At 43.5% G+C, this 23,327-nt stretch overlaps 1 protein-coding gene across 7 annotated transcripts in view; it reads right to left on the bottom strand.

The window, feature by feature from the left end:
• The window catches only part of VPS35L (VPS35 endosomal protein sorting factor like), a 1,440,208-nt gene that overhangs the window by 331,699 nt on the left and 1,085,182 nt on the right, over positions 1-23,327 (bottom strand). For all 7 annotated transcript variants that reach the window (XM_077448861.1, XM_077448865.1, XM_077448864.1 and 4 more), the window contains 2 exons: positions 16,125-16,188; positions 9,997-10,095 (listed from right to left, as the gene is read on the bottom strand). In XM_077448861.1, coding sequence (XP_077304987.1) covers positions 9,997-10,095; positions 16,125-16,188 — 163 coding nt within the window. The remainder of the gene's footprint in view (positions 1-9,996; positions 10,096-16,124; positions 16,189-23,327) is intronic.

Below are 23,327 nucleotides of genomic sequence, written 5' to 3'. Positions count from 1 at the left end.
GCAGTAATCCCTAAAGAGGGTAAGGACCCAACATCATGTGTGAGTTATCAACCAATATCCCTTTTAAATCTAGATGTTAAAATACTAGCAAATGTATTGGCTTCTAGGCTGCAGCCTCACCTACCGTCCTTGATTAACCCAGGCCAGACCGAGTTTATCAGGGGTAGGGAAGCAATGGACGACTCAATAAGAGCCCTTTATCTGGTTCAATGGGTTTCCGTACAAAAAACAAAACAAAAACATGCATACCCAGTCTACTCCTGTTCATCGACACTGAAAAGGTGTTCGGCAGGATAGACTGAGTGTTTCCAGAGGAGACCCTGATTGTCTTGGGCCGAAAATGTTAAGCTGGATTATGGCCTGGTATGGGAAACCTTCGCCCAGGGTCAAGGTTAACGGTATCCTCTCCCTCCCCCTTTCAGTCTAAAGAATGACACACGTCAGTGGTGTCCTTTGTCACCCTTGCTGTTTACCTTGGTTATAGAGGCACTGTCGTGCAGAAGTAAGAGAGAACTTTAGTATCCACGGGTTTAACCACTTGCCGACCGCTGCACGCCAATATACATCGGCAGAATTGCAGTGATGGGCAAATGGGGTGTACCTGTACGTCTCCTTTAATTGGCGGGGCTGGCGAGCACATGCACCTGCCGTGTGCAGGGTGACCGTGCCCACGGGACCGGCAATCGTGTGAAGGAAACGCAGAATGCCATTTCCCTGTTCTGCCTTGTGTTGACAGAGATCACTGCCCCCTGTCATCAGGAGCAGTGATCACTGTCATGTGAGTTATAGCCCCCCCCCCCCCCACATTTAGAATCACTTTCTAGGACACACTTAACTCCTTCATCGCCCCCTAGTGGTTAAACCCTTCCCTGCCAGTGTCATTTACACAGTAATCAGTGCATTTTTCTAACACTGACCGCTGTATAAATGACAATGGTCCCAAAAATGTGTCAAAAGTGTCTGATGTGTCTGCCATAATGTCACAGTCACAATAAAAATCTCAGATTGCCACCATTACTACTAAAAAAATATATATAATAATATTAATGCCATAAACATAAAACTATCCTCTATTTTGTAGATGCTATAACTTTTGCGCAAATCAATATGCACTTATACATTTTCTACCTATTTTTGGTAAAAAATAAAATATCAGCCTAAACTGAGGGAAAAATAAATATATATATTATATATAATACAGATAAGAGATCTGGGGGCCCCCTTGTTAAAGATTCCTTTTTTTTCTTCCCCAATAAGGCCTTATGTCTGGAGTTTGCCCATTTAGCCATAAACTGTTTGTAGGTTCTCTAAAACCTATTTCATAGTGCCTGATTGACTCAAGGGTTCCCACTGTCCCACTCCCCATAGGCTGGAGCTCAGTTATAGCCTAGCATATACGTATGTACTCACTGATCTCTGGGCATTAACATGTATTTCTACAGTGGTTCTCCTACTGAACCAAAATCCACTTACCCTCCCCCAACTCCCCTCATCTACCTATCCCTATTTTCCGCTCCCCCCCCCCCCCCCCAAATGCAATAGGTTTACCCTGACTTTGCTGGTCTGATGCTCATAAGATGCGAGTGTTGGCTTTGATGTCCTTGCTTTTTTAATGAAAAGCTGTTTTTAGTTAGGGAGTGCTGCGGCCAGAACAGTACTCATGCACCTCCTCCTGTACTTGGAAATGCAGATTTTTCCCTCTCCTAGTCGGGATTCCACCTCTTCCTAGAGGTGGGTTTGTTTTTGTGACTAGGGGTATGGTAGGTACATACCACTATTGCCCTGTGTGTTCTATTCTATTTCTAACTCCTCTTTCTCTTGCATTTCTACCCTTTCCTTCTTACTAACTTCTATTCTTTTTCAGTGGCCTGTTTGATCTCACACTGTTCCTGGGTCCTGGTTCATTTCAATGAGCAATGGCCCATTCTACTGACCTTTGAGACTAAAATCCGTCTTTGGGTAAGTGAGGCAACTCACTAGCACTCTCTCTTACACTGATCCATAGCTAATCCCACTGCACCAATCCCTTCCTTGCGTACTGCATCACACAATGTTCACTGAATGAATTCACCTTTTAAACACTGGAAGATTTTCCAATATTACCACTCCCAAAAAATATTCTGTTTCTACAAGAAACAGACTTTCCCAGCACCTACACCCCCCTCTTTTTCACCCCAAATTCCCAAATTTCCACCTTGCTAACATGGACACTAAAACAAAAGGGGTAGCTGTACTGTTATCCCGTAGCTGAAAATTCTCACTTAGCTCAGAATTTAAATATTCAGGAGGGTAGATGGTTAAGGGCCTTTTTAACAACCATCTATATTCCTTGATACCTTACTATGCACCAAACAAGGGCCAAGCCAAATTTTTCAATTCCATGTTTAGATCCCTACATCCACTAACAAAGGGGACTGTCATCTATGGAGGAGACTCCAATTCAGCTTTTGATACAGAGCTAGACAAATCTTGCCCCTTGGGAAAAGGATTTGTCCCACCAGAATCTTACTGTGGCCAGACAGATTTACCAACAGGGATTAGTAGACATCTGGAAAGAGGTGAACCCGACTTTGCGGGATTATACCCACTTCTCTAATACTCATAATTAATTTGCTAGAATTGATCACTTCTTTATCCCAGGAGCGAATATCACTTGGGTAACAAAGTCTTACATAAAGGATCTGTTTGGTCAGACCACTCACTGCTTTTCCTGGTAATTGAGTGGCCTACAGAGCAAAAAAACAGAGACAGCTGGAGATTGAATGCCTCTATCCTTAGCAATCTGGCTCATGCAAATGATATAGAAAAGACTATTCAGGAATACATCCTAATTAATGATGTAGAAAATACTTCCTCAACTACTCTGTGGGCAGCCCATAAGGCCACCGTCAGAGGGAAACTCATTTAAATGGCCTCAAGGCTACAGTAAGTGCACAGGGCAGACATTGAGAAGTTATAACTTGAAATCTTGCTTCTTAACAGCACAAGCATAATCCCACATCTATATCAACTGAGAAATTGGATGCTACCCGTACAGCATTAAACGTGGCTCTCACTGCCATAGCAGAAAAAAAAAAAGTTTACGTTGGGCCAAGACAGGTTCTCTGCTGGCTGCTAGACCCCTAAACTGAGGTTACACACCTTACCTAAAATCAAAATCAGAGGTAATCTCACACAAAACCCCCAAAAGATCATGGAAGCTTTCCATGACTTTTATAAGAAACTATATAGCGCAGAAAAAAAACAGTTCCAGATAATTTCTTGGAGTCCTTTCTCAGTTCAGTTAAGATCCCTAAAATTAAGGGTCAACATCCTGACAAAGATCCTAGCAGACCATATATCCTCCTTTATTAGCCTATATGTCCATAAGGACCAAGTCAGCTTCATACCCAGGAGACAGGGCCCCAATCAAATTAGAAGGGCAATTTATATAATCTCCCTTCTGAGGTCCAGCTGGGACAGGGGACCCCCTTAAACAGGCTTTCTGCTCTCTCTGGATCTACAGAAGGCAGTTTATTCGGTGTCCTGGTCATTCCTTATGCCAATATTACAACAATGGGGTTTTGCCTAAAAACTTCATGACTGTGATAGGAGCTCTCTACTCTAACCCTGAAGCAAAGATTCAACTTCAGGGATACTACTCTGAATCCTTTTCAATCTTCAAAGGCACTAGGCAGGGTTGTCCTTTATAGCCTCTGATTTTCACTATTGAAACACTTGCTATTGCCATTAGAGATCATCCAAACATACATGGGGGGGTCTGGTACGGCTCACAGATGCACAAATGTGCACTCTTTGCAGATGACATTCTGCTTTTCATTACCTCACTGTTAATTTCGCTACTCAAGATCTGTAAATTGTTGAACAGCTTTGGCGCAGTCTCAGGCCTGAAGGTAATTTTTTTTTTTTAATCTATGGCATTTAACAAACTTACCTGACCATTAGTTGAGCAGTTAAAAGAACAATTCTGGTTTACTTGGAATGAGTTGGTAATTCCCTATCTGGGGGTCAGTCTGGTAGCCTCTGTGGACCGTCTATATGCAGTGAACTTTCCACCCATGTATTGCAAATTGGAAGCAGGCCTTAAAAGTTGGGACCAATTAGGGCTCTCCTGGATAGGTAGGGTCAACGCGGTGAAAATTACCCTGCTAACGCAAATCCTCTACCTGTTCATGTCTCTCCCTATCCAGACCCTTAAGGACCAACTCCGGAAGTTTCAATCCAAACTCATAAGATTTATTTGCAAAAGGCCATAGAGTCACCAAGGAGACCCCCTACCGAGCTAGAGATAAGGGTGTAGTTGGACTCCCGAAATTTCTCTGGTACTATCATGCTGCCCAATTGACCTAACTTTCAATCATCCATCCTAAATCGGCCCATCCAAATTGGGTTCATATAGAATGACAAGCTACCCCTAATACACCAGATTTCCTTCTCTGGTGCCTACCCAAATCTAGACCTGCAATCATGGCCCTGACACTTTCTCATTAAATTTTTTGTCAGACTCCCTCAAAATGAACCCACATTTGATCTACAATGGCACTCCCTATCTCATCTTTTCCGCAACCCCCTTTTACCCCAGGTATGGATATTAAGGCCTTTATCTGGTGACTGAACAAGGGGAAGTATAGGGCAGGACATTTTATCAATCCCGCCTACGTCAGATATCTAATTTTCTCCACAAATTATGGATCTCAGAACCTGATCCACTAACTTACTGACTACAAACTATGATGTGGGCAAGCCAGGGAGCGGGGTGTGGGGGGGGGGGGGGGTATCAATGATCTATCGGTCAATGGCTAGTGCAAATTCAAAGACCAGCCTCATGCTTGAATGGGAGAGGGACCTGGTATAAACCTGGAGTCTAGCAAAATGCCATAGGGCCTCAACTTCCGCCTATAAGGGAATTCTGAATACAGTCCTAGTGGAGGCAAACCTGAAGGTTCTAACAAGATGGTATCTAGTCCCATTGAAACTGTCCAGAATTTATTCCACGTCCTCCCTGTGTTTTGGGAATTGGGGTCATGTGGGATCAATGATGCATGTATGGTGGGATTGCCCCAAAATCTGAATATTGGAATACTATTTTTTCATATGTGCCAAAAAGTTACAGGTCTTCCCAAAAATCGACCCACCTAGCGCTGCCCAATTTCCTGGTTCCGGACACACCCAAACTGGTAAGTCCCGCCATTATGTTCATTCTCATTGGAACTAAATTAACTATTGCTTGAACTTGGAAACAACCTCAAGTTTCCTTCACCTTAGTAAAAAAGGAAAATCTTCTGGATTATGGCTCAGGAGATAGTAAGCACTCTGTTAAATGCCACAAAGAAACACAAGGCCATTTGGGTACCCTGGGCCCAATATATGCAGACAGAGCTCACCACTTGATCTTGTACATTCTCCTTGGGATGGTGTGTGGCTATATCTTCTTCTCTGTCTTCTCTTTCCTGCTATCTTTCCTCTTCTTACTTTTATACCTTACACTTAAAAGTTTTTCTCCATCCCTGACTCTGGGATTCTTCTATGGGAAGAAAATTCTCATGGACGACTCCAATGTAAGGGGTACCTATTGGAAACAGTCGAGCTAGCTCTAAGGAAACATAATCTATGATATCCTTCCTGTAAAAAAACTGTTACTACATTTGACTTTCAGGAAATTGATAAGGTTAAATACATATTTCTACCTTTTATAGCTTTATATATTATAACATTAATGAAAATGGTATAGCGTTATGGAAGCTGTGTTACTAAAATGTTCATGCTTTTTCTCTCCTAGTACAAGTTTCCATTCAATGTGCTCTGGGAGTGGGACTAAAAGGTAATTGGAGATATTAGAGGTACTCACTGAAGGTACATCCTATACCTTGCAATTAGTGTTCCTTTACCTAGGTGCTCTACTCCCTGACCTCATACCCATTTCCTATTTGAGTTGATTGTTTTTCCTTTTTTTTTTTTTTTTTTGTTAAGCTCGGGCCTTCCCTGAGCATTATAAGGTGCATCACACTTCTGTTTAAAGTCAATTACTATTATAATGTTTGACTTATAATGTTTTACTATAGTGTTTGACTATATGAATGTATTGCCGCGTACACACGAGCGGTCTTTTCAACATCCAAAGTCCGAAGGACCGAGTCCGTCAGACTATCCGATCGTGTGTGGGCTGCAACGGACTTTTGATTCACCAAAGTCTGACGGACTTTAGAATATGGAACATGCTTCAAATTTTCCCGAAGGAACTCCGCCGGACCCGGTCCCCTTCGAAAACTCCGCTCGTGTGTATGCTACTCCGACGGACTAAAACCGACGCTAGGGCAGCTATTGGCTACTGGCTATGAACTTCCTTATTCGAGTCGGGTCGTACGTCATCACGTTCGAATCCGTCGGAGTTTAGTGTGATTGTGTGTGGCCAAGTCCGTTCGGCCGAAAAGTCTGTCAGAACTCCGTCGGAATTCCAGCAGAACTCCGACGGAACTCCTTTGGAAGCTTTTGCAAAATGCAGATACAACACATCCACGGGCCTACCTTTGTCCAGATGGCAGCTCACTACATCTCATAGAATGTTAATAGGTTGGTTTGGCGAGATTGATTTTTCCTAAACCTGTGCTGATTACTGCTAATTATATGGTTTTCATCAGCAAATTCTTGGATATGATCCCTTATCATCCCCTCAAATAGTTTGCAAACTATTGACATTAGACTGACATGCCTATAAGTTCCCAGGAATAGATCGTTGCCCTTTACTGAATATCGGTACTACGTGGGAATTTCCACCAATCAGCTGGTCCTGTCAGTAAGCTGTTCATGATGATTAGGAGTAGAGGTCTGGCATTAACCTGAGTAATTTAAGAACTCTTGGGTGTAAACCATCTTGTCTGGGTGATTTATGTTATGCTTCTCTAATCCTTTCCGGATTCCAGCCTCTGTTAGCCACAAGAGTAGATCATGTGGCATGTTACTAACAATACTCTTGTGGTCGGTATACCCCTCCTTTTCCTGTGTGAAGACTGAGGAGAAGAAAGTATTTACAACAGCTGCCTTCTCCTTGTCATCTGTAACCACCTTTTCTTTCTCGTCCTTTATGGGGCCTATGTGTTCTATCCTCAACTTTTTCCAATATATAAAAAAAAAAACAGTTCTTGGGATTATTTTTACTCTCCTCCGCTCCAGCCTTTTTTAACCAACCCCGATTGTGTCCTTGCACCTCATATTGCATTCCTTGTATTGTTTGAATGCTGACACTGACCCCTCCGCTTTGTATTTTTTAAAGATCATTTTTTGTCCTTCATGAAATGTTATTTTTGGTTCAGCCACCCATATTTAACCTGTTGTTCTTCTATATTTAGTACAACTTGGAACACACTCAGTGACATATTTAATATATTCCTAAAGCATTCCCATTTTTCCTCTGTGTTCAATGATTTACTCCTAGTCAGAGAATCCACCAATTGGGACATGAAGCTGTCCTGTAGAACATTTATGAAATGGTGGGCCGTGGGCTGTCCCTTCCACTCAGTTAATGTTGGGATAGTTAAAGCATCCCATTATGATGACATTTCCCTGTCTTGCTGCCATTTCTATGTGTGTCAGGAGATCCAACTGCACCTCTTCCCTTTAGGCTAGGGGGTCTGTAACATACACCCACTAGTAATTTCCTGCTTCCACCCTTTGGAGTTCCACCAATATTGACTCCACCTCCCCCCTGGATGTTTGCCAGCCAGTCATTTGAGCTGTAAAACCAAGTTTCTGATGTTCCCATGCAACCCCCATCCTTGTGTAGTAGCAGCTCCAGTGCCTCCATTTTATTGACTAGGCTTCTGACATTTGTGAACATTCCCCTGATTTTTGAATTGGTGCAGATTTTAATCTCCATATGATTTCTCAGGTGTCATTTTTGAATTGATAACTCCTTAATCCCCCGAGATTAGATGTTATGGCTATAAAACCACTAGTGTCTCCACTAATCCCCACTGACCTTTGCTCACTGCCAATTATCGCCACCGCTAAACCCTCTCCCCGAACAGCTAGTTTAAAAGCCCCTCCAACTTAGGGGCCAACTTTATTCCCAATAGAGCTGTACCATCCCTATTAACCCCTTCCCGCCGAGCGTACGCAGATGTGCGTACTCGGCTTCCGGGGGTTATACCGGGATGATGCCCGCACCTGCAGGCATCATCCCGGTACCGTTTTTTACAGCGGACGATTGGCTATCCAGCCATAACAACTGAAGCGGCTAAAAGCCGCTCGGCTGTTATGCCGGAGGAGCGGGAGGGGACGTCCCCCCCTCCCGCCGCTGTTAGCGGTGCTCCCGCTCGATCGGGAGCACCAATTCAAGATGTGATGCCTCCGGCTGCTGGGGAGGAACTGGAATGACGCCGTAATCGGCGTCATTCCAGTCTCCTAATAGTAAACACGGAAGTGACGTCATGACGTCACTTCCCGTTTACTCAGCTGCCAATGGCGACGGTTTTAAAAAAAATATACAGTATTCAGAATCGCAGTTTTCGGCGATCTGAATACTTTGAAGTGTAAAGGAGGGGTGGAGGGTCTCTTTGACCCCCGATCCCTCCATAAAGAGTACCTGTCACCACCTATTACTGTCACAAGGGATGTTTACATTCCCTGTGACAGCAATAAAAGTGAACACAATTATTTTTTTTTTTTAAAACAATTTATTCATTTTAAAATAAATAATAATAATAAAAAAAAATGAAAGCGGTCGCCGTGAGCTCGCGAAGCAAAGAACACGCATACAGAAGTTGCGTCCGCATATGTAAACGGTGTTCAAATCACACATGTGAGGTATTGCCGCGGTCGTCAGAGCGACAGCAATAATTCTAGCACTAGACCTCCTCTGTAACACTAACCTGGTAACAGTGAAAAAAAAAAAAAGCGTCGCCTATTGAGATTTTTAGGTACCGTACTTTGTCATCATTCCACGAGTGCGTGCGATTATAAAGTGTGACATGTTTGGTATCTATTTACTCGGCGTAGCATTATCTTTCACATTATGCAAAAAAATTGGGCTAATTTTACGTTTTTTTATTTTTTTTAATTATTGAAAGTGTCCCTTTTCCCAAAAAGTTGCGTTTAAAACACTGCTGTGCAAATACCGTGTGACATAAAATATTGCAACAATCGCCATTTTATTCTCTAGAGTCTCTGCTAAAAAATATATATATATATATATATATATATATATATATATATATATATATATATAATGTTTGAGGGTTCCAAGTAATTTTCTAGCAAAAAATATGCATTTTAACTTGTAAACACCAAATTCTAAAAATAGGCTTAGTCATGAAAGGGTTAAGGTGCAGCCCATCCTTACTAATGAGCCAGTATCCAACTGCAAAGTCAGCCCAGTTCTTCAGGAACCCAAACCCCTCTTTCCTATACCAATTCCTCAGCCACTTGTTCAGTTCCCTAATCTCCTGCTGACTTTCTGGGGTGGCTCGAGGAACAAGTAGTATTGCAGAGAAAAACAATCATGAAGTTTGGAAACTTACTTTATAAAGAACCCCACAAATTCACTTCCTTGATTTCTGACACACATTCATTATGTCTGATGTATATGCAAAGCTGTGCCATGTATTTCACAGAGGCTGCCTTCTGAACTACAGAGATACTGTGAGGCAGGGTCCATACAGGCAACAAGGTACATGGATACTTAGTCCACAGAAACCAAAAGAAAACCAACAGAAGGAGCAGAAAAAAGCAACACATGTTGTGAATCCAGGAAGTTGTGTAAAGAGATGGCCGGCAGACAAGCAACAATCACAACATGAACGAGGATTTTTCGAGTAAGCCTATAGTGGATTCTGAACAATACCTACTGTTTGTATTGCTATTACAATGCAGTTATAAAATGAAAAAAGTATGCTGTAACTAGAAAACAATTTTAAGCAATTTGTTGTACATGGAATTCAATGATAAATGGGCAACAATCCAGCTTTAGCAGACATAAATAGCCCTGTTGATTTCACTCACATGAATTAACTGCACAAGCACAGGCTCCAGATTACAGAACATTGCTCTGGCTTCCACATAAAAACTTAGTTGTTGCTCAAAGTCACGCCCGAAAGAGACCTGTAGAGAAAAAGTCAAGTGTTAGGTCTAGTACAACTTGGTAATTTAAAGGGAAGTATAATGAATCTTCAACCCTTTTGTGACTATGACCCACTACTACAATAAAATGCATTTTGCTTTTTGTTTTATTTTTTCCTACTTGAACACAATGACACTAAGGCTTCATGCACATGAGACGCAGATGCAAACGCTGCTGGACACATGTTGAAACCGGCGTTTAGAAACGCGCGTTTTGCCGCGATTTTTACCGCGATTTAGCGGCGTTTTACCACGTTTGCGTCTAGAAGCGTTTAGTTAAGCTAACATCATAGACCCTCCCCAGCTCAAAAATTAACTATTTCAGCAATTTTGTGAGACCAGAGTGAGTAGCAGCAGCTGTGAGAGCTGCAGTGTACTTGTATTTAGCGTGTCACTTGCCACGGCACCTGCCACAAGTTGTGGATTGTCCACTTGCCATGTGACTTGCCACATCACCTGCCACGTCACTTGCCATGTCATCTGCCACAAGTTGTGGATTGTCCAACTGCCACGTCACCTGCCACAAGTTGTGGATTGTCCACTTGCCACGTGACTTGCCACATCACCTGCCACATCACTTGCCACGTCACCTTCCACAAGTTTTGGATTGTCCACTTGCCACAAGTTGGGGATTGTCCACTTGCCACATCACCTGCCACAAGTTATGGATTGTCCACTTGCCACATCACTTGCCACCTGCCATGTCACTTGCCACAAGCTGTGGATTGTCCACTTGCCACGTCACCTGCCACACGTTTTGGATTGTCCACTTGCCACGTCACTTGCCACGTCAGCTGCCACGTCACTTGCCACAAGATGTGGATTGTCCACTTGTCACATCACCTGCCACATCACTTGCCACATCACCTGCCACGTCACCTGCCACAAGTTGTGGATTGTCCACTTGCCACGTCACCTGCCACGTCACTTGCCACGAGATGTGGATTGTCCACTTGCCACTTTACTTGCCACGTCACTTGCCACGTCACCTGCCACAAGTTTTGGATTGTCCACTTGCCACGTCACTTGCCACGTCAGCTGCCACGTCACTTGCCACAAGATGTAGATTGTCCACTTGTCACATCACCTGCCACATCACTTGCCACATCACCTGCCACAAGTTGTGGATTGTCCACTTGCCACGTCACTTGCCACATCACCTGCCACGTCACTTGCCACGAGATGTGGATTGTCCACTTGCCACGTCACCTGCCACGTCACTTGCCACGTCACCTGCCACAAGTTTTGGATTGTCCACTTGCCACGTCACTTGCCACGTCAGCTGCCACATCACTTGCCACAAGATATGGATTGTCCACTTGTCACATCACCTGCCACGTCACTTGCCACATCACCTGCCACGTCACTTGCCACAAGATGTGGATTGTCCACTTGCCACGTCACTTGCCACGTCACCTGCCACAAGTTTTGGATTGTCCACTTGCCACGTCAGCTGCCACGTCACTTGCCACAAGATGTGGATTGTCCACTTGTCACATCACCTGCCACATCACTTGCCACATCACCTGCCACGTCACCTGCCACAAGTTGTGGATTGTCCACTTGCCACGTCACTTGCCACGAGATGTGGATTGTCCACTTGCCACGTCACTTGCCACGTCACCTGCCACGTCACTTGCCACGTCACCTGCCACAAGTTTTGGATTGTCCACTTGCCACGTCACTTGCCACGTCAGCTGCCACGTCACTTGCCACAAGATGTGGATTGTCCACTTGTCACATAACCTGCCACGTCACCTGCCACAAGTTGTGGATTGTCCACTTGCCACGTCACTTGCCACATCACCTGCCACAAGATGTGGATTGTCCACTTTCCACGTCACCTGCCATGCCACCTGCCACAAGTTGTGGATTGTCCACTTGCCACGTTACCAGCCACATCACCTGCCACAAGTTGTGGATTGTCCACTTGCCACACCACTTTCCACGTCACCTGCCACAAGATGTGGATTGTCCACTTGCCACGTCACCAGCCACATCACCTGCCACAAGTTGTGGATTGTCCACTTGCCACATCACTTTCCACGTCACCTGCCACAAGTTGTGGATTGTCCACTTGCCACGTCCCTTTCCACGTCCCCTGCCACAAGTGGATTGTCCACTTGCCACATCACCTGCCACAAGTTGTGGATTGTCCACTTGCCACATCACCTGACACAAGTTGTGGATTGTCCACTCGCCACGTCACTTGCCACATCCCCTGCCACAAGTGGATTGTCCACTTGCCACGTCACTTGCCACGTCCCCTGCCACAAGTGGATTGTCCACTTGCCACGTCACTTGCCACGTCACCTGCCACAAGTTATGGATTGTCCACTTGCCACGTCACATGCCAGTCACCTGCCACAAGTTGTTGATTTTCCACTTGCCACGTCACCTGCCAGGTCACTTGCCGCGTCACCTGCCAGGTCACTTGCCACGTCACCTGCCACAAGTTGTGGATTGTCCACTTTCCACGTCACTTGCCACTTCACCTGCCACGTCACTTGCCACAAGTTGTGGATTGTCCACTTGCCACATCACTTGCCACCTGCCATGTCACTTGCCACAAGTTGTGGATTGTCCACTTGCCACCTGCCATGTCACTTGCCACAAGTTGTGGATTGTCCACTTGCAATTGCAATTGTTTAAAATATTTTTCTAATGGTTTTTCATCATTTGCAATCATTTTTGAGATTTTTAATGTAAAAAAAAAGGTCACCTTTAAAAACGCATATAAACGCAAACGCGGCTAAACGCGGTAGCGGCGTTTTGCCGCGTTTTACCGCGTTTTGCGTCTGAAACGTGGAAATTTTTGCTTCTGAACGTATTTTTTTGCTTCTGGAAAAACGAGATTAAACGCAACTGCATAAAAACGGAAAAAAACGAGACTGTGTGCATGGACACATAGGATAACATTGAATGAGTTTAGGGGCAGTTGAAAAAACTGTCCAACTGCATCTGAACGCGCGTTTAACTGCGTCTCGTGTGCATGAGGCCTAAGGCCTCATGCACACGAGACGCAGGTGAAAACTCTGCTCAAAAAAAGCTGAAACGCGCGTTAAGAAACGCGCGTTTGCACGCGTTTAGGCGCGTTCAGCCACGTTTGCGTTTATAAGCGTTTATAAAGATAACATCATGTAGACCTCCCCAAGCTCTCAAAGCATGTTTTTTTAACTATTTCTGCTATTTTGATCAGAGTGAGCAGCAGCAGCATAGAGAGCAGTTGTACACTTGTATTTGCCTCTCTTTCTGTGGTATATATTTTGAAATGGATCCCATCCCATATCTGTCCTTTATTTTTTTTTAAATAATGTCTATTTATAGCAAATTATCCAATTTTTTTAAATATCTAAATTTTTCTTGTGGCAATTTTTAACATGTTTTCATTATTTCTAATATAAAACAATATTAAAATATTTATTTATTTATTTTTTAAATTTAATATATGCTTTTATTCATTTTTTCTAGTTTCAAATTGTTTTATTTAAAAGCAAATCTATGTTAATTAGATTTTTTTATAATTATTTTAAATTTATTTGGCCAATTTTTTAATTTATTTTTATCGTGAAATATGTACTGATTAATATATTTTAATTCTTTGCTGCTGTATATGGTAGTATAATATTTTTTAATGCCTTATTAAAATATCCAGAATCCTAACCCCAACCATTCATCCTAACCCTAAAACTAACCCTAACCCCTAACACTAACAGCTAACACTATCCCTTACACTAACCCTAACCCTAATCCAACCCTTAATCCTAAACAATAACCCTAACCCTAACGGATAACCACTTACCATAACACCCAACCCTAATGACCAAATTACATTGCCGCAGATGGTCACAGTTGACTTTAAGGCCATGTATCTCTGATGCAGAAAAGTGCATGACATTTTGCGACCTGAATTTGGGGCCCCCTATCTCGGGGTCACTTGGTGATAGGATCCTCAAATTTGGATATGTTGTAGTGCTAGTTTCACTGTGTCTGCATACCGAAATTGGGGTTCCTGGCAATAATTGGCTCCAAGATATGGGCCCCCAAAGTCGGGTCACAAAATGTCATTCTCTGATACAGAAAAGTGCATGACATTTTGCGACCCGACTTTGGGGCCCCATATCTTGGGGTCACTTGGTGATAAGAACCTCAAAATTGGATATGTTGTAGTGCTAGATCCATAATGTCTGCATACCAAATTTGGGGTTCCTGCCAATAATTGGCCCCAAGATATGGGCCCCCAAACTCGGGTCGCAAAATGTCATTCTCTGATACAGAAAAGTGCATGACATTTTGTGACCCGACTTTGGGTCCCCCTATCTCGGGGTCACTTGGTGATAGGAACCCCAAATTTGGATATGTTGTAGTGCTAGATCCACAGTGTCTGCATACCAAATTTGGGGTTCCTGACAATAAGTGGCCCCAAGATATGGGCCGTCAAAGTTGGGTCACAAAATGTCATTCTCAGATCATATTTCTGAGTTGAAGGGGCAGTTGAAAAAAGTGTCCAACTGCATCTGAACACGCGTTTAACTGCGTCTCGTGTGCATGAGGCCTAAATCTAAAACCCTTTTTTTTTTCTTACATAAAACATCCTGACCCCAACACTAACATTCTCTAAACAAGATAAGCGGTGATCAATTTTATCTTTATTTTTTGAACAAACTTTAATTGGCTAATCAAAGTGATCCCAGCTCTGGATCACTAGTACAAGACCAGGAGCTGTTGGTGACAGCTTGGTCTTTGTGCTTAGGAAGCACTTCCAGCACAAACTCAGTTACGCATATATGCTGTGCCCAGAAAGAAAGCCCACTTCCTTCTCTCCACATATATGGCTGAAGCGGTCAAAAAGGGGTTAACGTGTACATTTGGATTACTACGGCAGTGCATCTAAAGGCAAAACTTTTATTTTTAGAGTGTGGCTTGGTCAAGTCTTTTTTTTTTTTCTCCCCCATCTATGTCCTGTCAAATATTTTTTACCACTTCCTGTCCAAGACATACAACAGATTGTAAGAGGAATTCTCTTCATAGTGAAAGGAAATGCTCTTGTTGGCAGCTGTCACCAAAACAGGTTTCCCTTTAAGAAGATTTCAACTGTATTCTTGTCCCATAACTTTAAAATGCTGTAACCTATATTCTAAGGCTGACCACTTTACAAACATCTAAATATTTTCACTATATTACATCTGGGGCAGCACAGTGGTGTAGTGGTTAGCACTCTCGCCTAGCAGTAAGAAGGGTCACTGGTTCGAATCCCAACCACAACACTACCTGCCTGGAGTTTGCATGTTCTCCCTGTGCCTGCGTGGGTTTCCTCCTGGTACTCCGGTTTCCTCCCACACTCCAAAGACATGCAGGTAGATTAATTGGCTTCTGTCCAAAATAGGCCCTAGTATATGAATGGGGACCTTGGATTGTGGGCTCCTTGAGGGCAGGGACCAATGTGAGTGTGCAATGTACAGGTATAGGGACAATTGTAGACACTCAGGTTGAACTGGATGGACTGCTGTCTTTATTCAACCTTACTAACTATGAAACTATATAGAGATTTGTAAATTAGCTACTAGATAGAACAAACAGAAATTTCAATCTCTGAAAGCACAGGCTGGTAGAATTCTATTGCAACCTTTGGTGCACACAAGGAGAACAGAATATGCACTCATATAAAAAAGTAAAAGGCATGCTCACAACAGTTAGGAGTTTGGTGAATAAAATGGAAGAACTACTGATACATGAGGAGGATTTTGTCTTTGTGGGCATTTCACAGCTCACATGGCTTGTGACTATCCAGGGTTACTCTGTGTATCAAAGGGACAGGGTAGGTAGAAGACAGGGAGGGGTGTGCATGCAAGTGTGAAGTGTACGGAGTGAGGAGGTAAAGATAAACCCTTCCCAGAAGCAAACTTGTCCAAAACCACCCAAAGATATTGCCACTCTATACTGTCAAAGGCTTTAGTAGAATCATAGGTGGGAATATCCCAGCTTAAATCACCCGAAGTAGAGATTCTTACCATTCTTACGAGTACACTAATGTGATGGGCCAACATCCGTTTTTCATCCTCAAGGGTTAGGGCACTATATATATATATAAAAAAAAAAAAATAATAATAATAATAAAAATCAATTTCAATCAAATATGATCCATAATGAAGCAAAACTTTAAAATTATTCATTGTACTAGGGCTGTGTCCAAACTGCCAGGATTAACTGCTTATTTAGTCTAGTGGATAGGAGAAGTACTTTAACCACTTTCCAACCGCCCCATATCACATACTGCTACAGGGTGGCCGTGCTGCACAGAATCATGTGTATATATATTGCACTTCTGGGTTTTGGACACTAGTGTGTGCTGCCGGTGGCTCACTCACACTTTTATTTTACACAGCAGGAAGTGATCAGCAGGTCCCACGGACCCGATGTCTGCCGCCGCCGCTGATCTTTCGCTACACTGACAGAATAGCAGTCTGCCTATGTAAACAAGGCAGATTACCATTCTGTCAGCACAGAAGGCATGAATCCTGTTTTTCTGTAAAGAAAAAACACTAGTATAAGTGACCCCCCACTACACTGAAACATTAGCTAGGCACATAGTTAAACCATTGATCGCCCCTGTTATTAAACTTCACTGCCAGTCTCATTAGTACAGTGACTGTGTATATTTTTAGTACTAATCACTGTAATGTCACTGGTCCCCAAAAAAGTGACAAAAGTATCAGGTAGCTGTCCGATTTGTCGCAATATTGCAGTCCCGCTATAGATCGCTGATTGCCACCAATACTAGTAAAAATATCCCATAGTTTGTAGACGCTATAACTTTTGTGCAAACCAATCAATATAATCTTATTGGGATTTTTTTTTTTTTAACCAAAAAATATGTAGCAGAACACCTATTGGCCTAAATTGATTTAGAAATTAGTTTTTTTTATTGGATGTGCTTTAGAGCAGAAAGTAAAAATAGTGGGGGTTATTTATGAAAGGCAAATCCACTTTGCACTCCAAGTGCACTTGGAACTGCAGTCACTCTAAATCTAAGGGGTAGATCTGAAATGAGTGGAAGCTCTGTTGATTTTATCATCCAATCATGTGCAAGCTAAAATGCTGTTTTTTTTTATTTTCCTTCCATGGACCCCTCGGATCTACAAGTACACTTGCAGTGCAAAGTGGATTTTCCTTTAGTAAATAACCCCCACTGTGTTTTTGCTTCAAAATTGTCAGTCATTAATAGTGTAAAAAAAAAAAATGCAAGTGATGAAATACCACCAAAAGTAAGCTCTATTTATGGAAAAAAAAAAAAAAAAAAAGACATACAATTTAATGGAGTACAGCACTGCATGACCACGGAATTGTCGATCAACCTAACGCAGTGCCGTAAGGCAAAAAAAAATGGCCTGGTCAAGACGGGGTTAACCTTCCAGAGGTGAAGTGGTCAACTTACCTGATACTCAGCTACCCTGACAGATAGAGCTCCCCACAGTGTCCATCTGAGCCATCATGTCCAATGCAAGGCTATAAACTCTGCACTGGCCATGACGACATCAGGCCCTTTGACCGCTGGAGCACAGGTAAACATATGCTGCGGGAACCTATCTAGCAATGCAGAGGGTAGGGTAGGTTCATTTATTTTAACAACTCCCCTAGAACTAAATAAGCATTTAACAATTGCAGTGCAAGCATACTCCCACTGCAAGGGATACATTTTAAGATACTTGGAGTTGGGCTTGCTTACAAAAGTAAAACAAACAAAACAAAAAAAAATCTTCTGTGAAGAAGCAGCTAAGCTAAAATAAATGTCCGGATTGTCATTCTTATCCTTGGTTTACCTTTTAAGAATCAATGACTTGTTTAAAGCATAAAGACTGTCTAGAGCCCTGACATCAGATTGCATATTTATTCCAGGATCAGTGACTCTAAGGGCCCATTCACACTACAGTGTTGTGAGCGGAAATGCACAACAGCCCATTCAAAATCATCAGGCTAAATGTTCCACAACATATATGAAAATGGAGCAGGTTGCAATTGTCCCCCATACACTGGAAACTGTATGCTGTATTGTGCTGTATCAAACACATGTGATGTGCATTAAGGTAACACGTTACCCCAGCACAATGCTATATGCTGTGAAAAGGACTCATGGGTGTGCACTATTTTTGATCTATCGTTGAGTGTTAGGCAGTCCATTTAAATTACTGAGCTACCTAAATGCAACACACCCCAACATGTGTATTGCACCATAGCAGACTGGGCTGGTGTGAATGGGCCCTAAAAGACACTCAATATTAACAAAGTTGCAGTAGCAGTTCCCACATTTATACAATAGCCAACTAAACCTCTTGTTGACCAATGAGGTCCCTTCTGATTCATCTCTGGGTTCAGAATCTTTGAGTTAAAAGCTTTTAAAAAATGGGGATCGTAAAGTGTTCAGAAACGTTTTGTAGTATACAGCTGGCAAGTCGTCTGGGCCCGTGCTTTTATCGGGTTTCAGGTGTTTAAGCGATTGGTTCCATTCTAAGGGGGAGATTGGGGATTACAGGATCCCTGCTGTCTCTGTTGGAATTCTGTCTGGGGCAAACTGTTCTAGGAAAGATGTTATTACATTATTTCTAGCGTCTTGTTTATTCGTTTTTGGGTCTGATTTGTTGAGGTCATACAGCGAGGAATAGTATTTCTCAAAACTTGTTTGCTATGTCATTGTTGTTCAAGAGAGTGTTAGAGAGTGCTACCCGTGGGGGTGTGCAATTGGTATATTGTGGTGTTAGTTTTTCTCTTGTGTAGGGCTCGAGCTAGGAGGCGTCCACTTTTATTCCCATGCTCATAGAAGAGTTTTTGGGATAAAGTGTAATTTATTTATTTTTTTTTAAGGTTGAGGTTCAATGCTTTGTGGATTAGGGTTTGAGTTTCAGTCAGTTCTGCGTGAGTTTGTTGAGCCAAGTTAAGTTTATGGAGTGCTTCTATCTTTGAGTTTAGCAAATAGTTCAGTGAGTTTCGCCTTTCTGCCTTTCCTTAATGCTGCTGAGATTGATATCATTTTACCTCGTATGACGCATTTGTGTGCTTCCCACTATGTCATATGTGATGTATCTGGAGAGTCATTGTCAGAGAAGTAATCTGTTAGACATTTGTCTAGGTCCTGTTCAATGGTCTTGTCTGTCAAGATTGTAGGGTCCAGTTTCCAAATGAAGGTCCAATCAATTACGTCAGAGAATGTGAGTGTCGTGGAGATGGGGTGGTGATCAGACAGTGTCACTGGTTCTATGGTAGCGGTCTGCAGGGCGGATAAGTCCTGTTGTGTGATGAAGAGATAGTCAATGCGTGAATATTTGTTTTGGGGAGCAGAAAAGTAGGTGAGGTCCTTGGGGTGTAATGTACGCCATGAGTCGTGTAGTGAGAGCTCTTGCTGACAACGCCTGATTTGTCTAAGTGCCCTATAGGGGAGATGGGATTTACCAGAAGAGGTGTCCAGAAGAGAGTCAAGGGGCACATTGAAGTCCCCCCTAGCATTAACAAACCTTCTGTGAAGGATAACAGATGTTGAGACACTGCTCGGAAAAAAGAGAACTTGGGACATGTTGAGGCCGTATATATTTGCCAGAGTGACTGGTCTATGTTTGAATGTTTCCTTAAGCAAGACATGTCTCCCTTGTTCGTCAAGGAGGGTGTCTGATTTGTAGAGGTGTGTTTTTGGAGAGAAGAATAGAGACTCCTTTAGATTTTATAATGGCGGAAGTAGCGTGGTAGCTGTGGAAATGGTGGTTTTCCAGTTTCCAGATAAATTCAGATGGATTTAGTTCGGAAGTGGTCCGGAAGTGGTGTTGCATACACACGGTCAGACTAAGTTGTCGGAATTTCCGGTTGCCAAGAACGCGGTGACGTAAGCCGCGTACGACGGCACTAAAAAAAGGGAAGATCAGCACCACGTCCGACACCCTTTGGGCTCCTTCTGCTGATCTTGTGTTTTATCGCGTGTTAGTAGAAGTTTGGTGAGAGACAATTCGTGCTTTTCAGATTTGTGCTTCAGTTCGTTACTACTCTTCAGTTTGTGCTTGTCGGTGCGTATCTGATTATCAGTGCGTGTAGTCAGTAAGCATTTGTTGCTCATTGTGGACTATATATTGGTATAGTAGGCTTTGCTATGCATTGCTTATTGTCTGCTCGTTTCTGCTTTTCAGGTTGTTCTTTAAGAGATTGCCGTTTATCGGTGCTTTCTGTTGTCATTTCTGACCAGCCGACCGTTTTAAGCCATGTTTCGTGTACGTACTCATCGTAGAGTTTGTGCTGTGCAGGGGCTTGGTGTTGGGCTTTTAGCTTTGACACAAGCCCGGTCCATGAACAGGGCGAGGAGGAGTTTGTGGACCAAAAATTGGTTGCGCCAGCGTGACCAGTTCTCGCACATTCCTTTGCTCCGTGAGATCCGGGAGAATAATCCTGATGATTTCAGGAATTATCTCCGGATGACGGACCCCGTTTTTCACCGTCTGCTGGCTTTGCTGTCCCCTTATATCAGCAGGCAGGATACCTGCATGCGGCAAGCCATCACTCCGGAGCAGAGGCTCATTGCCACGTTGAGCTACTTGGTGACAGGGAGAAGCCTTCAGGACCTCAAGTTCTCCACAGGCATCTCCCCCCAGGCTCTGGGGATCATTATTCCAGAGACCTGTTCTACCATCATTCAGGTCCTGCAGAAGGACTATATGAAGGTAAGTTTTCTCCTTTAACATCACATTCTATGTATTTAATGATTGCTAATGATTTGTATTTCTTTCCTCATTCCCTAATTACCATGATTGCAACAATATGCTCTAATCAATATGCTGTGCGACTTTGTCCTCATGCATGCTGGAGGCTTTTCAAGTTCCTTTTTTGTCCTTCGTGCATATTTGCCTTCACCAACTTCCCCAACATGCTCTTCTGGGCCCATAAACCTATAGTCTAGTCACTTAGCAATGTCTTGTCAGCTCCATAGTATTGCTTTCTCCTAAACACCCCCTAAAATGTGTACAAATCTTATGTGGGAGCTAAAATTCATGCAGAGTGCCAGATTTTTTTTTTTTTGGTTGGGCCAAACTCATTAGGAACCCCCCTCCCCCCAACTGCTAGGTCAGCTGATAGCAATCCTCTATCTGCTGACTTTGCCAAACCCAATACCCATTCTACCTACCTTTTCCTGGTCAGATTTATGGACGAATTCACCAAAACATGTAGTGCAAGGACCTGCCTCAATACTTTCAAATGCTACAGTTTCAAGTTTTTTTTCTCCTATTATTATCTTGATAGGTAATAGCAGAATGTCAAAATGTGCTTCCATTTTTTTTTTTTTTTGGTATTATGACACTTCTTACCTGTCCGGTGGGCTGCCAATAGTGTAAGCAAGGAGGGGCTGGCCAAAGTATCACACATTATTTCTGCATTCAGCTCTCGAAGTGCAGAGGGTTAACTGGCCAAAACACCCCCCCCCCCCCCTCATTTTTTGCAAGAGCCCATCAGATGGGGGGTGATGGCTCTGATAAGGGACCTTATACTTTAGGCTTTAAATACTAATTTCCCAAAAAGTTATACTGATATTGTCCAAAAATGTTTGTGTCTAATCTGCTTGCAATGTTGATGTGCAAAATTACTATATTTTTTTTCTTGTTTCACTCCACAGTTTCCTTCAACACCACAGGAATGGCAGACTGTGGCCTCCCACTTTTCCAGCCTTTGGGACTTTCCCAATTGTGGAGGTGCAATTGATGGGAAACACGTCCGCATCGTCCCACCCCCCAACTCGGGGTCCTACTATTATAATTACAAGGGGTTTAATAGTATCATGATATTGGCGGTGGTGTCAGGGACCTATGACTTCCTCTATGTGGACGTGTGGCAAAATGCCCAGATGTCAGAGTGTTCACACGGATGGAATTCTACTGGCCTATGTTGGGACATCGCCTGACGATGGCGATATAACCCTAAGGTCAAGATTAAAGGTGCTGTGTCCGGGGGCGTGGCCTGGCTGCTGGTGAGGATGGCCGCCTAAATCAACTGCTCCTCCACAGCTCAGACCAGCGTTGCCGGCAACTTTCAAGATACCGAATAACCTCCTGAACCGAGGACACAGCTGCGGGACACTCCTCGGATTATGTCCCAAAAGAAATCTAAGCTAAAGGGACCCCGCAGGCTCTTAGACTTCTCCATGAAGCCGCCATGGCAGGGGATTCAAGATGGTGCCGACCGGGAGTGTGGAACCGCCGAGCACACAGGCAGGTGATGCACTTGAACTCCCTGAGCAGCTGGACGACATGGATCAGCTGGACAACCACGCTATGTCCCCAGGAGATAGAGGTAAGAGGCTAGCTGACTTCCCTGCACCATCCCCTGATAAGCAGCCCCCCTCTAAGAAGCAGCATGGCACTGGAACCTGTAGTCCCTGCACAGTCACTTGCTGCTTTCCCAACAGATAACCCTGCTTCGGAGCACTGTATTAAAGCCATGCTCATGTCCCTGCAAGCTGAGCTACACAGGGGGCTCAAAATATCTGTAAACCAAATTCAAGACACAGTTAACTCTTTAGAGCAGCGCACAGAACATATTGAACATCTTTCTGAAGCCACTAATGCGCATAATACGATGGTAGATATACAGGAGGAGCAAGCTGCAGCAATCTCTTAACTACGCCTAAAAGCCGCAGACCTCGAAGATCGCTCACGTAGGAACAACAAAAATAAAGGGGGTATCAGAAGCCCTGGCAACAATGAACATAAAACTGTACTTGCACCAGTTATTACGCAAACTTGTCCCATCATTAACAACCCAGGACATGCTAATTGACCGTGCGCATAGAATACATAAGCCACAGGCACCTACCTCCCTCTGTCCCCAGGGACATACTAGCAAGAGTGCACTTTGTTCATGTCAAGGAGGAAATTATGCACGCAGCAAGATCCCTGCGATCTCTCCCAGAGCCTTTCATCAAGGTGTTACTATTCAATATCTCTGCCACCACTGCTCAGGCACGCAGAGCTTTCGCCCCGGTTACCTCCATACTGACCAACGTAAAATTGTTTACAAAATGGGGCCATCCCACAAAGCTCTTAGTGACATACCGCAACCAACAAGTCACCATTATGTCTCCGAAAGAAGGCCTCAAGCAACTCCACAACTGGGGTTTGATCACCCAAGCACCCTCTCCTACTACAAGGCCATCATCCAGAATTACCACCCCCTGGGACTCCCATGCTCTC

This window comes from Lithobates pipiens, unplaced genomic scaffold, assembly GCF_037356315.1.
Source record: "Lithobates pipiens isolate NorthernLeopardFrog02 unplaced genomic scaffold, aLitPip1_a1.2 Scaffold_22, whole genome shotgun sequence".
Taxonomy (NCBI): Eukaryota; Metazoa; Chordata; class Amphibia; order Anura; family Ranidae; genus Lithobates; species Lithobates pipiens.
This window is presented reverse-complemented; position numbering and strand designations above follow the sequence as displayed.